Genomic DNA, 21,407 nt, shown 5'->3' with positions numbered 1-21,407 from the left:
AAATTTTCCAGTTCTGCTTAAAGAAAGCAGATAATCATCATAAGCATCATTGTTTGTTAAGACACTATAGACACAGCCAACCACTGTTATCAACAAAAGGATGGTTGACATCTCATGAAATTCAGTCTGTGTGCCCTATTTTCTGCTAGGTGTTAGGTGGGCTACACATGCAAAAGCTGTTTACACACTCCTTCAAGACCAGGGCTCTTCACCACACAGACTTCTCTAACCTGTGGGTACTTGGTGGGAGGAAAGATTCTTGAATTACAGAAATGCACGGAGAAGCTCCTCATTGCAATCAGTCTCAAAGCAGGCAACTGACAGTAGGCGCCTTTCCTACTGCGGGTCATTTCCTCTAAACAAATAAAAACAGGAGGAAAAGCCAAGCCCTGGATAATCCCTAGGTGACCACATTATGTGACCCCATTGCACTGACTGAAGACTGTCCTCATTCTAACTTTATCATTGCAATGTTTCTAGCCTGGTGAAACCAAGAACAAGTGCATCTCCCATTGACACACAGACACTTAGTTTTGTGACAGCCTAGATGGACATCCAGCCACCCTAGGGCTATTTTCATTTCCACCCTTGACCCCAAGTCCTTTACTCTTACCTGTTCAGGTGCATCAGTTCCAAATTCCAGAATAGGAATGAAGTAACCATCATTTAGCTGCAGACAATGAGGTTTGCTATCCATTGCCTCTCCCCCATAGAGTAAGTAGAGATGATTTTCTTAACCTTTCCTTCAGCAGAACACTGAACAACACTAAGGCAATTCTTTAAGTGCAAAGGTTACACCCAACTGCACTGCTCAGTTTTTCAAAAATAACTTGGTAGGAGAGGCCATGTTTAAAGGACATTCCATGGAGTATGAATAAACTTGAAACCATTTCACTTGTTTTTCTATTCTTATCAAAAATTATTGTGAAGTTTATTATTCTAAGTGATAAAGGAATCAGGTTCCTGCTAATTCGTGGATTTATTCAAAGAAACCAATCCCATTCTCACAAGGGAGCCAGGATTCACTTAACCTTTCTGTTACCACAAAGCCTTTTCCCATAGCCACTGCTAGTCTAGTCTGTTCCCAAGTGCAATCTCCATGTGACCTTACTTGATGCAGTGCCCTGTTCCTGAGGCTGAGAGTATATGCAACAGATAAACCACTGCCCATCTCAACTGTCCAGTGTTGGCTGTCATGCACTTGGCATACTATAATTCTAGAATGGGAACCCCTTTCTATTCATCAGGGTGGAGAGGATGTGAAGGAAACAATTGGCATCCAGAACAAGCTGATAAAATGACCAAGGACAACTGGATAGGTGCAATGAACGACTTTTTGCTAAATAACTATGATATGGTAAATCTTGCCTGGAATGGATTTGTTGGCCAGATGAGGTTAAAGTTCTGTTGCCAAGTGAATACCCACTGTAGCCTTACTTGTCCCTACGAGTAAGTTTGTTTCCTGGAGGTCTTGGTGTTAGATTTAACTGATATATTTTCAGGAGAAAAATGAGATGTAGTTTAGTATTCTCCAAACCTCCCTTTCAGGATCCCAATATACTCTGAACTTCAGGCTCTGAGAAGACTTCTAACTTAAAATATATATATATATATATTTTATACATATTTATAAAAAATTTCTAATATATATATTTATATATATATAAAGGTAAATATTATATAATAAATATACTTGCATGAGGAAAAAGTTTGTTTCTTGCTCATAACATGCTCAAATATATGTGAATAAATTTCTGTCCACTCTCTTTAATCAGTAGCTCTTACTGAACCTCTCCTCTTGTCCCGATGTATGCAGCTGGCAGAAGTGAGTGGAATGGCTGAGGAGCCTGGGCATTAAGTACTTATTGTCTGGCAATTATTTAAATATATCTGTAAAGTCTGTATGACTTCCTAATGCCACTGTCATAGTAATGTTTGCCTCTTCCAAGACTGTCTGTGCATTAGCGTACCTTTACGTTTTCTGGTTTCCCTGCCAGATGCAAACGCCCCATAAAACAAGCATTATAATCATGAGTACACCTGGAGAACTCTGACCAGCAGCCTCACTCTCAGTGCAATCAGGCATCCTGGAAAGCTGGCAGCAGCCTCTGGAGTGCTAGGAGAAAGCTTCACTGACCCATTGATTTAAAAAATAAAACCCTCTTTTCCAGAGCTTCATCCAAGGAAATTGTAACAAAGTTGAGAACCTGGCAACCTGGAGTGTGATTTTAGCAGTTTAACATGGCATAGAATTTCTGTGTTCATCATGACTAAGCAACATTTTTTTAATAAAAAAAGTTGGCTTTACCACTCTATATCATGTTTAGATCATTATTTTTTTTGGTTTTTCTAAGTGCTGACAGAATGCAATATACCAGAAATGGAAGAGTTTTTAAGAGGGAATAAGGGTGTCCAAGGGTAGTCCAGTGGTAGAATTCTCACCTGCCATGAGGGAGACCTGGTTTGATTTCTGGTCCATGAACTTCCCAAAAAACCCAAACAAGCAAAACAAACACACAAAAATTCAACAATTGGTGCAGCAATGACAGGATACTCACGTGGAAAAATAATGAAATGTGACCCCACCACACAGCATTAAGAAAAGGGATTTTTAAAATCGCTTTTTAACTTTATGAAGTTATATGTTTACAGTTCTAAGGCCACAAAAATATCAAAACTAAGGCATCCAGAGAAATATACCTTGATGAATAAGGAAAGGCCGGTGTCTGTCACAGGGGAAAGCAGGTGACTGGTGTCTGTTGGTCCTTGTTGTTGGTTCTGTTGCTTCTAGCTTCTGATGTCTGTGGTTTCCTCTCTAAGCATCTGTGGGTCCTGGCTTAGTTGCAGCACGGCAAAAACTCTTTGTTTCACCTTTTAGCTTAGCATCTCATGGAGAGGCACATGGCAATGTCTGCCAGGCTCTTCTCCCACCTTCTGGTTTCAGATAGCTCTGATAGATTCTGTGGGTCCTTCTGACATTTTCTTCTGCATCTCCAAATGTCTGTGTCTAAACTTTCTCATAAATGCTTCCCTGTGTTGGCTCTTTTAAGGATTCCAATAAACTAATCAAGACCTATACAAAATAGGTGAAGTCACATCTCCATCTAATCAAAATGTCACACCCACAATTGAGTGGATTATATCTCCATGGTAGTAATTGAATCAAAAGCTTTCCACCCTTCATTATTGAATCAGGATAAAAGGACATTGTTTTTTGGGGGATACACAACACTTCCAAGAAAGTACAATAATGCTTGAATCAGCTGTCAAAAAATAATGCAGGGTGGAGCAGAGAACTATCCTTCTAGGACTGCTTTGAGTGGGAGTATCCTTGGACCATTTTGATGATGTTATAAACTCTTGTCCTGTGCAGAACAACCCTGGGTCACAAGAGGACACACAGCAGGAACTGTCCACATCTGTCCTTGAGAAAAGGGCTGAAGGCCAATGGGGAAGCAGCCTGGGGGTGACAGAACATGGGCTCCTCACACCCAGACATACAGCAGTGACACATCATGGGCCTGCTGCAGCAGCACACATTTCCCTCAGAGGACCCTCTTTTCATTTTCCAACAATTCACAGAGGCCATGCCCATCTCTCCACAAATCCCCAGGAACTACTGACCTTGAAAAGCCTGATGTTGACAAAGCTGCTAATTCCACAGTAGCGTGTGAAGAAGAGAGAGTTTTCTACACATTTGTCTCCCAATGTTGGCACTTCAATACCTATGGACTGGCGATCCTGCCCTCCTATTCACCCCAAACCCAACTTCAGATGTTCCCTAAATACCCACCATCTCCTATTTAAGATTGAGTCAAATATTCACTGGTGTTGAAATAAAATACTTTTGAGCTCTTACACTGTCAACCAAATAGTATCAAAGCTTAAACCACTTTTGGTTAGCTTTTCTGGGCCTTCTTTACATTATGAATATATTTATGCTTGTTCAAGTTCCAAAATGATGATCCCTATGCTAACTAGAAAATTATTGATGAAAATACTTAACCAGAAAGGAAATCGAACTCACCAAAATGTACTTCACCAATTACTTGCACACAATTAACAGTTGTATTAGTATTTGATGTCATCTGAAACATCCTGCCATTAGGTATGGGAAATGTTTAGGAAAATCAATTTCATAGTACAGATAGAGAAAGACAAAAAGAGCTTTAACAATACCCACCTCCTTTTTTTTTTTTTTTCAGGAATCCATCCAAAAGGAAAGCACTGAATTTCCAGAATATGTAAAAGAGCAGGTGCCAGTCTCTCAAGAATGAAACATTTGGACTGATGGAGGGCCAGTCTCTGCACTGGTTCTGATGCACAGAGCAGCGGCTAGTCTGCATTGTGTGCATGGGGCTGGGCAGCTGTTGCCATGAGCACTGCATCCGCCTGACAGAGGAGTAAGGGGAAGAGCTGCAGAACAAGTTTGTGGACCAGTGTGAGAGGCTGCACGTACAGAGTCCTGGCGTCAGCATGTACATAGCTGAGGTCCTGCAAGGTCCTGCCAGGGAAGAACCAGAGAGCCATGAGCATGGCCAGAGCAGCATGGGAGCTGGTCAGCCAGCTGCTGGGTCTGGTGAGGAGTCTGTGTGAGAGTGAGGACCAGTGGTTGCTGGAACAAGTGCATGGGGAAGAAGAGCAGGCCAACTGGAGTATCCTGCCCCAGGGGTACACTGGACTGGGGCACTGCAGAAGCTTGACACTATCCACTCCAGCCTGTGGGACATGCTCACATAGCTGGTTGACCTCCAGCTCCTTCAGAAGGAGCAGGAGATTTCTGAGAGGACCAAGGATGCAAAGGCATTTTGGATCCCCATGAGTTAGAGAAGTTAAACTTCAGTGAGAGGTGCACTTGGAGGTGCACTCCTGACCCAGTTTGTGGTTCTTGGGTCCTTCACAGGCATGGAGGGCATGCATATTGACAAAAGGATTGTCAGCTCCATCCTGCAAGTGTCAGATGATCGAAGGACTTTGACCTTCAGTGGCAAGAAGCCCAAAGCCTGTGCAGATGGCCTAGTGTGCTTTTGTTACTGCTCTAGTACCCTGGCTACTACCTACTTCCAAGCCAGGCTGCATGCCTGGATAGTGAACATCCAGAATAGCTTTGCCTATAAGGTGGGTGTGGCTTTAAGACAGCTGTCCCACAAGGGCTCTGGCCATGGTTCCCATCTGGGCCACAATGCCTTCTCCTGGGTCTTCTCTCCTACGACCAGGACTTGCCGTTCTTGCATGATGAGCAGCACGAGCCCCTGGGGCTGCTGCATTGCCTGGCCTGGCTGGGTGTGTTGCTTGGACTTGCAGGCACAAGAGCTGCTGTTTTATGACCCAGCCTTAGGCACCATGCTGCACACACACCATGCTCCATTCCTGGGGCCCCTCTTCCCAATCTTTGCTGTAGCGTCCAGACCATTTCCACCATCTGCTGACCCTTGCCCACAGAGGAGCCTGGCCCCGGTCCCCAGCACCTTCTTAGATCCTGTTTTCTACCCACTATCCTTTTCCCCCATGTGTGTGTCCTTCTTTTTGTTTGAAAATGTATCGTTTACTTTAATATTTAAACAATCTAATTTGAACTCCAAACACTACTTCTAATCTTATTTCTTTCAGTCTTTGTTGGAAATAAGGCCATACCTGAAAGAGAGTAAACGTTCACCCAATTGTGGAAAAGAAAATAATTTTGACAATCTTGAAAGAATGGGCACACAACCAAAATGTGGTGGCCTGTACGCTGAGTGACAGAAGGCATTAACATTTATTCCATAAATCTTACATGCAGATCTCTTCCCTGTTTCTCCTAAGGGGGGTGTCTTCTTCAATGAGTGATGCTTAATCTGATCACTGAAATCCTTTAAAGGAGGATTCAGAAGAGACAGGCTGTCTTCCTGGTTCGGTTGGCAAGCCTCTCCTATAGGGTTCATACAGACCTTCCATCGGAATCTTCAGCTTCAGAGCCTGCCCAGTGGATTTTGGACTCTGAGTTCCCGCGGTCACGTGAGACACTTTTATAAATTTTATATTTGTGAAAGTTCCCTGTTGATTCTGTTTCTCTACAGAATCCTAACTAATACAGTATTTTAGTTCTTTTTCAAACTTGCTAGGAGCTTTTTCACATTTCTCATCATAGGGATCTTCTTCTTTAAGTAAGTACAAATTGTTCTATTTGTATTGAACAGGCATTTGCTTGGTTAGGGCAGTCTTAGTAAATTTTTCAGTTAGCCCCTGGGCACATGGGATGATGCAAGACCTCATTACTGTTAGTATCCTAGTTATAATGATTAAATAAGTAAAATGGACAGTGCCACCCTTTCCATTTTCTGAACTAACTTTCTAACCATTCTGTGAAGGTGCTACTAATGCTCTTTGCCAATTCTTCAGATAAGGCTGTTAAGCCTTGAGAAGCTTTTGTGATAGTTCCATCTGGGGCTGTAATATTGGGGATGAATGTATAACAACTATTTCCAATCATAACACAAACACTTCCCTTTTGAGTTAGCATCATATTTAGGACTGTCCTATTTTCCCATGTCATCTGACTAGTAGCTTGTAGTTGTCCCGAGATGCCCTTCGCTGCATCTCTGGTGTAACTGATAAATCTTTGTTGATTATAACATGTAATTAATCCAGTCTACATTTTTATTAATCATGATCCACCAAAATAAGAATGACTCAAATCCCTCAGTCATTTGATTTCTGGCTTTAAACTCATCCGGACTTCCTTGTGGTACCCCTATACTGTCTAAATAAATTTGGTGGTAGAAGGAACTAAGTAAGCTTCTTTTCTTCCTGTTTCTCTGGATTTGAATATTCCCTAACAACATCCCTTCCAGCTAGCTCTTCAGCATTACCCAGAGAGACCTAACAGGGGGCTAGTTCCCTAGCTCAAAATGACTCCGCGTTTGCAGGATATTCAAGGCAGAAGACCTGAAGCAAATCATAAAGACAGAAACAGGATATGGAGATACAGATGCCTGGGACTGGATTAAATATACAATCCATAGTTGAAACAAAAGCAACTCTTATGCTTGTGCAATAGGAGGACCGACTGCTCTTATCGCGTGCCCTTTCCAATAGGTATGGAGAAACATGAAGACAAATTCAAATGTATAGTACTCATTTTTCAAAATACTATTCCTGGTGAAAATTATAGTATGTTGTATCTCTTTTCCCTCCAGTAAAGAATGAAAAAGTCAAGGCCATACCAGCTTCCTGCCTCAGTCTGGGAAACAACTCTGCCTGTCTCTCTAGAGGGGCTCCAGGATCTTGGGACCATGGCCTCATGTACCCAAATGTAGGATGCAACTTAGGATGGTACTAGCAATTTCTCCAGTTTAACCATATTCCGAGTAGACCTCTGGTGGTATTGTGGAAAGGCATCCTCCAACCAATATTGACTGAGGATTGGAAAGGGGCCTGTGCTCTGGTTCAATTGGCTGTCCCATTCACTCTAGCATTTGAAAAAGAGGAGGAAATTCAAATCTAGGGAAAAAGTAAGAAAAGAAGTTTACTTAGTTCCTTCAATGACTGAATTTTTTTAGACTGCTTAGGGGTATCATGAGGCAGACAAGCCCCCACAGTTGTTGGAGAGAGAGCCCTGCCTGAAGGAGAATGTACACTCACCTAATTGTGGAGAAAAAAATAATTTATTTACAATCTTGAAAGAAAGGGTGCACAACCAAAATGTGGTGGCCGGTGCACCAAGTGACAGAAGGCATTAGCATTTATTCCCTAATCCTAATACACAACAGGTCCCGCTCCTATTTCTCTGCTGATTGGCTACTCCAGAGGTTATAACCTATTTAAGCAGTCTAACTAACAGTCAGTTTCCAGTTTTGATTATGTTTTACTTCCCGGTGACCATGGTAGTTACTTGTTTAGACTTGTTTTTATTCAGATAAGGATTTGACACCAATTCTGGGCTTATGTCAGAGGCTGTCTCCTTCTCCTGTCTGTGTGACTGGCCTGAGCTAATTTTGCGGCCCTTTGTTTAGTTAGATTTATTTTCTCATTCATGTCATTTTGTAAGAAAGCTAAACTTAGTTCTATTCTTACAGTCCTGGTAAGAGAAAGACTGATTCCAGGTTCCGATCATACTTCAGATTAATTTTTGACTCAGAACAACTTTTATTAAAGTGTAATTGCTTTGATTTTTCTTTCAAGGAAACAAAAGAGCTGTAAACATTAGCAATGAATGAATGGTCTTTGAAATTTCTTGTGTTTAAATCACATTTGGCTCATACTGGTGATGATTCTTGTGATAAGCTATTACTTCTACATAATCTTAAATTCAAGCTAAAGTAACTAATTACATAAAAATCAAATTAGTGTATTCAGTTTTCATAATAATACAACAAAGTGAATGTTTATGGAATATGTAGAGAGTGACCTGTACTCGTGCATGATGAAAATGAACATTTTAGAAATAGAGTCAACACTGAAAGAATAAATTTCAATGGCTAGCTCCACATGCTGCATAAATGAGGAAATTTATTAATATTAATTTGACCACTCACATTTATTTTAGTCAGAAACAATCCCAAACATTTATTAGAACACATCAATTTGATAGAAAGTCTGGAATCGTAATAGTGTTACCAATTAATATCATCCTGAATATCATCCTCTTCTTCCCGCAAAAGAAAAGCAAATCATAACAAAGTAGAAAAAAGTATTTAAAAAGGGAAACTTAATAAGTTACAAATAAGATAAAAGAGCAACTTGAAAAATTTTTCTCTCCAATACCTCTCTGATTTTATATGAGACAACCCTGAGGAGGTATACTGGTTTGAATTTATTATGTACTCCAGAAAAGCGATGTTTTAATCCTCATCCAATTTTATGGGACCAGTCATTTCTTTTAATCTTAATCCAACACTGAAGGTTGGAAACTTGACTAAATTATCTCCATGTAGATGTGGCACACCCAATTGTGGGTGTGACCTTTGATTAGTTGGATATGTGACTGTAACCTTCCAGATGGGTCTAAAAGTGAAAGCATTTTGGAGAGAGCAGAAATGACAGAAGCCTCAGAACTGACAGAAACCTCACAGCAGAACTGACACAAGCTGACACATGGAGAACAGAGACACAGATGTTTAGAGATGTTTGGAGCCCAGCAGACATCACCATGAGATGTTAAGTAAGCCAGAATCTGAAGAGAGCCAAGGGAAGCCAAGAGATGAAAGACAGCCCTGGAGGACAAAATGAGGAACCCCCACAGGAACAGAGAGTGAAAGCCAACAGAGCCCAGGAGCAAGGGACAAGCCGATGCCAGCCACATGACTTCCCAGCTGGCAGAGGTGTTCCTGACCCATTGGCCTTCCTTGAATTAAGATACCTTTCCACGAATGCCTTAATTAGGACAATTTCATAGGCTTAGAACTGTAAACTTGTAACTTATTAAATTCCCCTTTTAAAAAGCCATTCCAGTTGTAGTATCTCATGTTCTGGCGGCTTGCAAACTAATACAGGTGGAAAGATAGAACTTTTTTGTACATATTTGTGCTGGTTTGAAAGGATGTATGCCCCCTAGAAAAGCTACATTTTAAACAAAATCCCATTTCATAAACGTATAATAATCCCTATTCAATACTGTATGTTTGAAACTGTAATCAGATCATCTCCCTGGATGATGTGATTTAGTCAAGAGTGGTTGTTAAATGGATTAGGTGATGACATGTCTCCACCCATTTGGGTGGGTCTTGATTGGTTTACTGGAGTCCCACAAAAGAGGAAACATTTTGGAGAATGGGAGATCTGGAGAGAGCAGAGAATGCTGCAGCACCACAAGGCAGAGAGTCCATGAGCCAGTGACCTTTGAGGATGAAGAAGGAAAATGCCTCCCAGGGAGCTTCATGGAACAGGAAGCCAACAGAAGCAGCTAGCAGATGATGCTGTATTCACCATGTATCCTTCCGGATGAGAGAGGAACCATGACCATGTTCGCCATGTGCCTCTCCAGATGAGAGAGAAACTCTGATTGTGTTTACCATGTGCCCTTCCAGCTGAGAGAGAAACTGTGAACTTCACTGGCCTTCTTGAACCAAGGTATCTCTTCCTGGATACCTTTGATTGGACATTTCTATAGTCTTGTTTTAATTGGGACATTTTCTCGGCCTTAGAACTGTAAACTAGCAACTCATTAAATTCCCCCTTTTGAAAACCATTCCTTTTCTGGTATATTGCATTCCAGCAGCTAGCAAACTAGAAAAATATTTAACATTTGTCACTTAACTATTTTTCTATTTATCCAGGTAGAAATGACCACTTTGTTTTGGGCCTGGTCTTGTAGCACTCCAAACTGCTCAACGATGCATCTATCCCCCTGTTCTTTCAAATGGGACTTAGTAATAAATGGACTTCAGCACATTAAGGAATAAAAAAAAAAGAATGGAGCGTTTGCTTTGGTAGGTAGTCAAGAAAAATGGGAAATTCAGAAAACAGAGTTGCCTTATCTCATTATAAGAGCAAAAAAATAAGAGAAACAGATCTTGAAAAGTCCTGTTATTTTGAGGTAGTCATTCTTGCTCATGTTTGCTGACAGACACTTTTCTCCTGACTGCCCAGAAAATATAAAAGCCCATGTCCAGGACTCATTCATGTCCTTGGTGGTGCAGTGAAGGACAGCAAGGGAAGATGGGGTGTCATGGTTAGGGACAGGTGTCAACTTGGCTAAGTTGTGGTACCTGTTTATCTGATTGGGCAAGCACTGGCCTGTCTGCTGCAATGAGTGACGTTTGACTTAATTGGCTGGTGCTTAAATGAGAGAACGCAATGTAGCACAGCTAAGCAGCTCGGCATTCCTCATCTCAGCACTTGCAGCTCAGCCCAGGCCTTTGGAGGTGTAGAAAGAAGTATGTGGATAGACCTTTCTGAGTGGGCTAAAAATATGAAGATCTTTGTGTCCCATGTGAATGCACACCAGAGGGTGACTTCAGCAGAGGAAGATTTTAATAATCAAGTGGATAAGATGACCCATTCTGTGGATACCAGTCAGCCTCTTTCCCCAGCAACTCCTGTTATTGCCCAATGGGCTCATGAACAAAGTGGTCATGGTGGTAGGGATGGAGGTTATGCATGGGCTCAGCAACACGGACTTCCACTCACCAAGGCTGACCTGGCTACAGCCACTGCTGAGTGCCCAATCTGCCAGCAGCAGAGACCCACACTCAGCCCCCGATATGGCACCATTCCCTGAGGTGACCAGCCAGCTACATGGTGGCAGGTTGATTACATTGGACCACTCCCTTCATGGAAGGGGCAGCGATTTGTTCTAACTGGAATAGACAAATACTCTGGATATGGGTTTGCTTTCCCTGCACGCAATGCTTCTGCCAAAACTACCATCCGTGGGCTTACAGAATGCCTTATCCATCATCATGGTATTCCACATAGCATTGCTTCGGATCAAGGAACACACTTCACAGCAAATGAAGTGCGGGAAGGGCACATGCTCAGGGAATTCTCTGGTCTTACCATGTTCCCCATCATCCAGAAGCAGCTGGATTGATAGAACGGTGGAATGGCCTTTTGAAAACTCAATTACGGTGCCAACTAGGTGGCAAAAACTTGAAAGATTGGGGTAATGTTCTCCAGGAAGCTGTGTATGCTCTGAATCAGCGTCTGCTGTATGGTGCTGTTTCTCCCATAGCCAGGATCCATGGGTCCAGGAGCCAAGGGGTGGAAATGGGTGTGGTGCCACTCACTATTACCCCTAGTGATTCACTAGGAAATTTTTTGCTTCCTGTCCCTGCTACCCTGAGTTCTGCTGGTCTACAGGTTTTAGTTCCAAAATGGGGTGTGCTTCCTCCAGGAGAAACAACAGTGATACCATTGAACTGGAAGTTAAGATTGCCACCTGGTCACTTTGGGCTACTTATGCCTCTGAATCAACACACCAAGAAGGGGATTACATTATTGTCTGGGGTAATTGACCCTGATTATCAGAAGGAAGTAGGACTGCAACAACATAATGGAGATAAAGAAGAGTTTTCTTGGAATATAGAAGATTCCCTGGGGCGTCTATTAGTACTACCATGCCCTGTGATTAAAATCAATGGAAAACTGCAACAACACAATCCAGGCATGACTACTAATGGCTCTGAAACTTCAGGAATGAAGGTTTGTGTCACCCCATCAGACAAAGAACCACGGCCAGCTGAAGTGCTTGCTGAGGGTAAAGGGAACATGGAATGGGTAGTGGAAGAAGGTAGTGATAAATATGAACTTCGACCACGTGATCAGTTACAGAAACAAGGACTGTAATGCTGTTTTGTTCATGTTACACTATTTAAGTTGTAAGATATCAAGTTTAAGAATGAATGTTGCCCAAGGATTTGCACGCTATTCTGGAGAGATTTAATGTGTTTCCAGTTATATGCAGGACAGTTGAGTATTGTCAGGTAAAAGAAAAAAATGTGTGCTTATTTGTTTTCATTTGGAAATTAAGTATGGTCTAAGGTGATATATATATATAGGTGCCAAGTTGACAAGGGGTAGACTGGCATGGTTAGGGACAGGTGTCAACTTGGCCAAGTTGTGGTACCTGTTTATCTGATTGGGCAAGCGCTGTCCTGTCTGTTGCAATGAGGACATTTCATAGGATTAGGTCATGATCACGTCAGCTGCGTCCACAGCTGATTCCATTTGTAATCAGCCAAAGGGAAGTGTCTTCTGCGATTAGTGATGCTAAATGTAATCATGGGAAGCCTTTTAAGGAGGACTCAGAGGAGATAGGTGCCATTGCTACTTTGGCTGGTGAGCCTCTCCTGTGGAGTTCATCCAGGCCATCCATCGGAGTCATCGACTTCGCAGCCTGCCCTGTGGATTTTAGACTCTGTGTTCCTACGGTTACGTGAGACACTTTCATAAATTTTATATTTGCAAGTGTTCCCTGTTGATTCTGTTTCTCTAGAGAACCATAACTAATACATGGGGTGAGTGACTCGTAATTTTTTCTCACTCACAGCTTAGCACAACACAATTCCAGTAGGGGAAAAGGACAGGGCCTGTTAACCTCATCATTAAGCAATCATAAATAGTCTCTAGAAGGGGAAAAAAACTATTTTCCTTTTGAACCATGGAAAGTTTCAAGGTTTTTGTACACATTGAAATGCAAGGTATTGATTCTAAGAATCCCTGAAAAGAAAAAATGAGTTGAGCAACTTAGAATCCTAGAGTCCAAATCCTGACAGCATTACATAGCCTGAATGCATTTTTTGGGGGGGGGTTAGGAGGGTGTATTCATTTTCTATTTGTTAATTTTTTTTAAAAAAGCCCCACCTCTGAGCTTTACATTTAGTATCTCCCTTGCAGGACCCCAGCATATCAATTTCTGAGTAACTCTGCAGAGTTCTATACATCTTCTGGTCACATACCAACCAGAAGTTATATTTAAATATTAAATATTAATTAAGTGATAATACTTAGCTATATAAGTATTAATACATGTTATCTGCATGTCAGGTAATGATGGTCTTTCCCCACCCACAGCCTATAAGACCAAGCAGAGTGTCTGAGCTCTCTGTGGTGATGATTCCACCACTGACCATTTTAGGAGTTTGAGTGCTAATGGCCTTGGCCTGGTAGGTCATAAACACCTGGAAAATGCAGCAAACAGTGAATATCAGGCTTTTCTAAGGTTTCAAATTCTGGTCTGATCTAGGAGCCCTCATTGTTCACGGGGGTCTTTCTAGGAATCTGTGTCATATGATTTGTGTTAGTTGAAGGAGAATAAGCCATAAAATGAATATGTTCAGGCTTCATACAACAGAGCTGACCCTTTAAGAACAAGACTTACTGTTTTCTGCATCATGAGTTATATCTTCCCTAAGATGTGGATACCATACATGCATGGACTGTGGAAAAAGAGAAGGCATCTAGAGTCCAAAAGAGAGTAAGGACACACTCAGGACTGGAGAAGATGCAAGGGCCCTCCTGCCCCCACCCAAAAGCACCTATCCAAACCAAGAGGAGATTCCTTAGTGCAGCTGCTTACTCCTGGAACAGTATCTATTATTGGTTTTCATGTCACAGGATTTCAGGTGAATAGTGGAAATAATAATTACTAATGGAAATGGAAAAGTCAGCATCAAAGACAAAGGCAAAGTCAAAGTCAAGGGTAATAGACAAAACGCAATAGCGATGGTCATGGGTAATGGGTAATGGGGATGGCAATGGGAATAATAATTTCCTCATGAAATAGGAACGGGAATAGTAAGAGTAATAGTGGCAAAGACAAAATCTATGGATATAATTCAGCACTTTATTGAGGTACAATTCATGTGCCATGTAGTACATCTGTTATAATTGTATAGTAAGATACTTCTAGTGAACTGATAAAGTTTTGCAATCATAACCACAATCCATTTTTTGGAGTCCTTCCATCACTTCCAAAATGTTCCCATTTGCAAGCAATCCCTTCTCTCAACCTCAGTTTTAAGCAACCTCAGAATTATTCTATGTCTACAGAGTATGTCCTTTCCAGAAATTGCATGTAAACATAATCATACAATATGTATTTGTTTGTGATGGGTCACTGTCATTTAGCAAAATGAGTTGAGTTTCATCCTGTTTGTTATAGAGAGCAATAATTTGTTTTTTGGGAGGTTTTTGTTGTTGTTCTTTTTTGTTTTTTGTTGTTCTTTTTCTGTTGTTGCTTAATTTGTTTGTTTTATTATCGAATAATATTCAACATTTTTTATTCTATTCACTGGTTGATGGGCAATTGCATTGTTTCCAGTTTTTGGCTACCATGAATAATGTTGCTATGAACATTTGAGTAAAGTCTTTGTGTGAATATATGTTTTCTTGGCTCTCCAGTTAATACTTAGGCATGGAATTGCTGTCAATGAATTGTCCAGGACCAAATATTTGAACTAATTTAAGCCTATAGCATTCTCAAGAAAGCATTTGATAATATTTCCCTATGAGTGAATGTGCTCTACTCCCTCTGCTGAATGCACGTATCTGAGTCCATCCTTTCAGACTGGTTTCCTTCCTGGCTTCTTGGTCATCAGTCACAGTGACCTCTCCTTCCCAGACTCCCTGGATTTCTGATCTTCTGAGCTGCACCAAGTGAGGACTTGTTATATTGATGTTCCTTTTGACATGTGCCTCACCTTCACAACTATATGGCATGGGGATGTTCCTCAAAGTGCTAAGGAAACACTGACTGAAACATACTTGCTACTGACTGCTTTACTAACAGGATGCAAATGCCACCTTTGGTCTCACCCCAGAAATGTGTATATTATTTCTGTGATCTCCCTTGCTTTTCCTCAATCTCTTGGCAAATCTAGTTGTGGCTATAATGAACAGAAGGAAACAAAACAGAAGTCAACAGAGATAGAGCCTGGAGTATATAAAAATCTTTGTGTAAAATTAAATCTTAATTGTTTTGCAAAGCCACAATTTAATGCCTTTCCTATAGATTTGAATTTAGGCGAGTGTGAGTTGCTAAGCAGCACAGATTACACCAGAGGTGATATCTCCAATCACCAGCATCTGAGATGCTCCAGCATCACTCTGCGCACACAGGAGCTCCTGGTAGAAGGTGTGGTGAAGTTCTGCCTGTTAATATTCTTCCGTAAATGGATACTCAGGGTGGCCCATGACACTAAAATGAGGAAGAACAGTGATAATGGGAAAGCCATGATTGCATTTCTAGGGTGACACAAACATGTTTACTCTAAAGCCGGCATTATGGTGAAAATTTTAAATTTTATTTACTGGCTATAAAGCCTACCTCTTTACTGCCATTAACATGATGATAGAGTAAAGTTTATATTAAAATTATTATTTATTCAAATTATATTCACATGCATGGAATTTAATACACATCATCGGAGTTCTGCAGGTAATCAAATATATTCTCCCCTCATAGCTCCATGTGTAAATAAAACAAAGTAATTTCTGGTTTTAAAATTTTGATTTCTCACTGAAGGCAGAAACTGATTCTTCTTTTACAAGCAGAAACTCTAGGTACATATTCAGCACTAACAAGTTTTTAAGATGCTTCACATTGCTGATAATAATTTCATTTTCATTTAAATAATTCATTAATTATTTATTAAATTACTATGACATGCAATATGCTAAATAAAACTGGACAGAGTGAAATGTAAAAGATATCACCTCAAAACCATGGAGATTACTATACCATTGTATGATCTCTGCATGGTAGTAACAGTACATAATACAAAGTGATAGAAAGATTACTATGACTAAAATATATAGTTGGGGGTAAGAGTTTTTTTGTTTCTTATCATTCTCCTGATTTCTGCAATAATTCCCAATTTTATTCTTCATTTTTTCTTGCATCACAATAATTAGCAATGGTAGGACAATATAGACCAATTTTTGAGTACTAAAGTATCATTGTTACACTTAGCATACATTACCACATGATTTTTATTATGAATTAAATCTCCAATAGCTTTTCATAATTTCTGTTATCATGGTAAGGAACAGAACAGTTTTGGAAGGAGCAGATCATTAATACAGTTTTAGAAAATTTAATTGAGCCTCATTTGGAATTTCCATTGTGTACTTCTACTGTATTGCTGTAGAAATGAGAGTCTGGAAGAGAAGTTGGAGATTCTGCAATGATATTTGGCTGCTCTGAAAAGTTATATGGAGAGAAGAGTGCAGAGTACATGTGGACATCCAAACTGACCCTGGCCCTGTCCACCCCTTTGCTGAGTTACTAAACAGAGCTCTAGAGTGAATTCAGCTTGAATGTTTTAGGAAAATTCCTGTCCCATCCTTCTCTCATATTGGCCTCTGCCCTCCTGGTATTGAGACAAAATTTAGAGGACCCCTACTTTTATCATCAGACAAAAAAGAAGCCATAATTTTGTCACTTACAATTCAGCGTGGAGATAGCGAAGATTTTGATTTATCCCATCTAAGACCTTCATGTCCTCTTCTGGCAATTGAAATTCAAAAACCTATTAGGGAAGTAGAAAAACATTTATTAGGTTTAGAACATATAATTTCAATCTGGATAAACTAAAGAAATCATCATTATTAAAAAGGATATGAAAAGAACAAATATTGTATGGTCTTTCTTAGAAAATACTTAAAGGAAAATTGGGGCCTAGATTTTAAGTTCTTATGGCAGTCCTATGTAGTCCAGAGTGTAAAAGTTATTTCTAGATTTTGAGATCCTGTGCAAATTATGTATGACCTGGTATCTCCCTGAAACTTTGGCTACCTGTGTGACACCTAAGATTTAGAGTTGGAGTTCTGCAGCTCTTAAAGCCAGCATTGATATGTACAATAGTTTAAAAAAGAAAAAAATCTTAGAAAAATTTAACAAGAGATCAGGCTTAAATTAGATATAAGAACAGAGATAATTGGGTCAGGACTAAGGTAAATCAGAATACTGGGGTGAGGATGACATTGTTTGTATTTTAGAACTTCACTTAGTGAATGAGGCCAAAAGAAGGGAAGTTTATTTTGTCCAAAATCTAAGTTTTCTGTGGCATGTAATCTAACTCAACCTTTCCAGATAGCTCATTTAACAACCTAAACACATGTAGCCCAGAATGGGAATGATGGCTGGTAACTCTGAATAACTTAATGTAGTATCTGGATACATCCTGTATTGGTTTGTTAATGCTGCCAGAATGCAATATACCAGAAATGGAATGACTTTTATATTTGGGCTGTTCTTTCTTTTTTCTTTTCTTCTTCTTCTTCTTTTTTTTTTTTTTTTCACAGTGCATGGTCTGGGAATCAACCCGGTCTCCTACATGGAAGGTAAGCATACTACTGCTGAACCACTCATGCACCATGGAATGGCTTTTAAACGGGGAATTTATTAAGTTGCAAGTTTACAATTCTAAGGCTGTGAAAATGTCCAAATAAAGTTATCATCAAAAGATTGCCTTTAAGAAAGGCTAAAGCCATCCAGAGCACCTCTGTCAGCTAGGAAGTCATGTGGCTAGTGGCTGTTGATACCTTACTCCTTGACTCCATTGCTTTCAGCCTCTGCTTCCCATTGGGGTTCCTCTCTTGGCTCCTCCGGGGCTTGGTTTCATCTCTTGGCTTTGCTTCACTTTCTCCAGGTTCTGGATTCAAACAGCTTCCCCAGGGGCATTTCCTTTTGCATCTTCAAAGCTGTCTCTGTCAGCTCTGAAGCAACTGCTCTCCAAGTGTCTGCATCTGAGGTTTCTCAAAAATAGACTCTAGCAAGCTAATCACCTTAAATGGGTGGAGTCATATTTCTATCTAATCAAAAGGCCATGCCCACAATTGAGTGTATCACATCTTCATGGAAGTAATCTAACCAAAAGGTCACACCCACAACTGGGAGTGTTGTATTTCCATGGAAACCATCCAATCAATGTTTCTCACCCTAAACAATAGGTTTGGTCCCAAAAGATTGGATCAGAATTAAAAGATGACCTTTCCGAGGTGCAGAATAGTTTCAAACTGGCACGTATCCCAGAGTTTGTTGAGCAGATAATCAAAAAGTATTGGAAAAATCCCTTGAGGGAGGGGGGAAAAACATGGAAATATTAAGCTTTATCACTGGGGAAACCCCTGATACTGCCTCAAACACTAGGGACTCCCAAGTCAATAGGCCAAGCTCTTGATCTTGAGGCTTGCTCTTGTGAAGCCCATTTATGTAATAGAGAAACAAGCCAGCCTGCATTTATACCTAATAGTTACTTCCAGAAAACCTCTTTTGTTGCTCAGATGTGGCCTCTCTCTCTCTAGGCCCAGTTTTGCAAGTGAAATCATTATCCTTCCCTTACTCATCCAGGGGTGAAAGTCTCCCTAACTACCTGGGACATGGCTCCCGGGGTGAGCCTGGCTCTGTCATTTGGGATTGACAATGACAACCTGACCCAAAGGTGGAAAAGAAATGTAACAAAATAGGGTATCAGTGGCTGAGTTCAAACAGAGTTCAGAGGAAGTTCTGGAGGCTACTCTTATGCTAGTTTCAGCAAGATATTGCTAACTACCATTGTTTGCCAAACCCCAACCTAAACCATTCCTGACAACCCTAAAGAAAACCTAGGGCTGTATCTGATATTCTACAAAAGTTTCATGCACTGAGATCACTTTTCTGAAACCTGCAACCATCAGATGGGTTCCTAGGCCACTTAAGTCCTGAAATCCAGAGAGGCTAGCCTCTCTGAGAACATCAACCAGGTCTACCCCCTTATCCCATATTATCAACAAGTCTTTCCAATATGGGGAAGTTAGAATGGGCATAGCCCAAATACCCCTAAAGATTGTGGGGAGGATCAAAGGAGAAGGTGTAGTTATACCAGAGAAGGTAGGACTTAACCAAGGAGTATGACTGCTGATTCATTATATTGATATCTCTTTTTGTCTCCAGTGTCTTGGAGCAGCTAGAAAGAAACTAAAATTGTGGAATAGTAACCCATACCAAACTCTGAAATCTGTTCTCTAGCTACTTATTACAAAAGAAAGATACTTTGAAATATCTTGATTTTGTATATATATGTTATATTTCACAATAAAAAATGTGAAAAAAGGAAATAACACAGAATCTGGTACAATATTAATAAAGAAAACTAAAATAATCCAAATCCTACACAAAATCCATTAAAAATTTAAAAAGAAGAGAATGATCCCCTTTGTAATGACAACAAAAACACATATTACCTAGGTATCAGTTTTAGAGGAATGTGCGAGGGATATCAGAAGAAGATTCCTAAATGCTACCAGAGAACATATAGAAAGAGGTGATTAATTTTAAGCGATAAATTTATTTTTTATAAAAAGAGTCAATAGTTTGAAAATTCCATTTGACATAAAATAATCATTGTGAAAAAATTCACGAACAATTATGAGAATGAGAGGGAGTTCTTATATGGATGACAAGACTGTCCCTGAAAAAGGCACACATGGTATATCCCTGGCAAACTAAGACTTATGGTTTCCCTAGTTTAAAAACATTTTTCAAACTCCAGGATTAAGCATCATTGTGCTATTTTGTTTTGCTTCTACTGGCTGACAAATAAGGATCAAATAAAGTGAGACAAGACTGGAATGTGTGCAAGTCAAAAATTTAGTAGAAAAACCTTTTTCAAAAACTTTAGACCCTAGAATGCTGTATAATATAGATAAGAATGAACTCCCCTCCCAAGAGGACTAGAACAAAAGTTATCTGTTTCTTATATCATTTTTGAGCTGAAAAGGGTTGAAGCCCCTGCTGCAATTTGGATTCAAACTGTTCAGTGCTCCAAAGAAGCCTAAAATTTTAAATTAACATAGTTTTTTCTCGGACTGGTAATACCTTCATTTCTGGAAAATCTGACTTAATCAAAGGCTTTAAAAGGCCTCCACTAATAAAATTATGTAGAAAATGAGGATCTCACAATAATAACATCCCAACAGCTATAGGAACAAATAATCATAAATGAGTAGTGTCTTATTTTCTAAACTACCTGAATGCAATATACAATAAATGAAATGGCTTTTAAAAGGGGAATTCATTAAGTTGCAAATTTACAGTTCTAAAGCCATGAAAATGTCAAAATTAAGGCATCAGAGAAAGATCTTAACTGCAAAGAGAGGGTCAATGTAATGTGGTGTTTCTCTCTTACTGAAAGTGCACATGGCAATATCTACTAGGTCTTTTTCCTCATTTCGTAAGGCTTTCCTGAGGGTGTTTTCCTTCTGCATCTCCAAAGGTCTCTGCTGTGTGGCTGTTGGCACTGTCGGGTTTAAACTTTCTCCAAAATCGTTCTTCTAAAAGGGCTCCAGTAAGCAACTCCACCTTGAACAGATGGAGACACATCTGTGTGGAAAACAGTTAATCAAAAACTATTACCCACATATGGGTAGGTCATATCTCCATGGAAACAATAAAAAAGGTTCCGCTCAGTAAAACTGAATGAGGATTAAAGAACACAGCTTTTCTGGAGTACACAAGAGATTCAAATGAGCACACCTCACCATCTCAACTTCAAAAAGACATGTTTTCTCCATTTAAAAGATACATTCACTCCATCACAATATCACAATGTCTTAAACCATTTCAGTAACAATACAAATATAATACAAAGTCAGAAAGGGTACTAAATCTCATCAATGTCAGCTAAAGGCATGATCTTTCCAAAGGCAAAATTTTCCTCTGGCTCTGGACCTGTAAAACTCAGAACAAGTTATCTGCTACCAACATACAAAGAAGAAAGAGTTATAGGATAGCTGTTCCCATTTCCATAGAGAAATTTGAAGAAACAGGGATCACTGCATCCAAAGAGTTCTCACAACCTGTGGGGAGAACTCCAATAGATTTCAAAGTCTGAAAGTCATTTATCCTCAGGATTTTAGAAAGTGGCAGTCCCATTCTTTCCAAGGACCTATGTAAAAGCTTGGCTCTCTCCAAATGCAACCTTGGGACATTGGGGAGACCACCTTTT

General features: G+C 40.1%; 1 protein-coding gene and 2 pseudogenes across 2 annotated transcripts in view; 1 reads left to right on the top strand and 2 right to left on the bottom strand.

The window, feature by feature from the left end:
• LOC143690460 (aldo-keto reductase family 1 member C1-like) overlaps positions 1–697 on the bottom strand; it is a 32,783-nt pseudogene extending 32,086 nt beyond the window's left edge.
• A 1,109-nt stretch (positions 698–1,806) lies between these two features.
• On the top strand, positions 1,807–5,739 carry LOC143690459 (B box and SPRY domain-containing protein pseudogene; annotated as a pseudogene).
• An 8,852-nt stretch (positions 5,740–14,591) lies between these two features.
• The window catches only part of LOC143691279 (aldo-keto reductase family 1 member C23-like protein), a 44,487-nt gene continuing 37,671 nt past the window's right edge, over positions 14,592–21,407 (bottom strand). For both annotated transcript variants that reach the window (XM_077169530.1, XM_077169529.1), the window contains 2 exons: positions 16,867–16,949; positions 14,592–15,616 (listed from right to left, as the gene is read on the bottom strand). In XM_077169530.1, the coding sequence (XP_077025645.1) occupies positions 15,574–15,616; positions 16,867–16,949 (126 nt within the window). In that variant the 3' untranslated portion in view covers positions 14,592–15,573. The remainder of the gene's footprint in view (positions 15,617–16,866; positions 16,950–21,407) is intronic.

The sequence above is a fragment of the Tamandua tetradactyla genome, chromosome 7 (assembly GCF_023851605.1).
Source record: "Tamandua tetradactyla isolate mTamTet1 chromosome 7, mTamTet1.pri, whole genome shotgun sequence".
Classification (NCBI taxonomy): Eukaryota; Metazoa; Chordata; class Mammalia; order Pilosa; family Myrmecophagidae; genus Tamandua; species Tamandua tetradactyla.
This window is presented reverse-complemented; position numbering and strand designations above follow the sequence as displayed.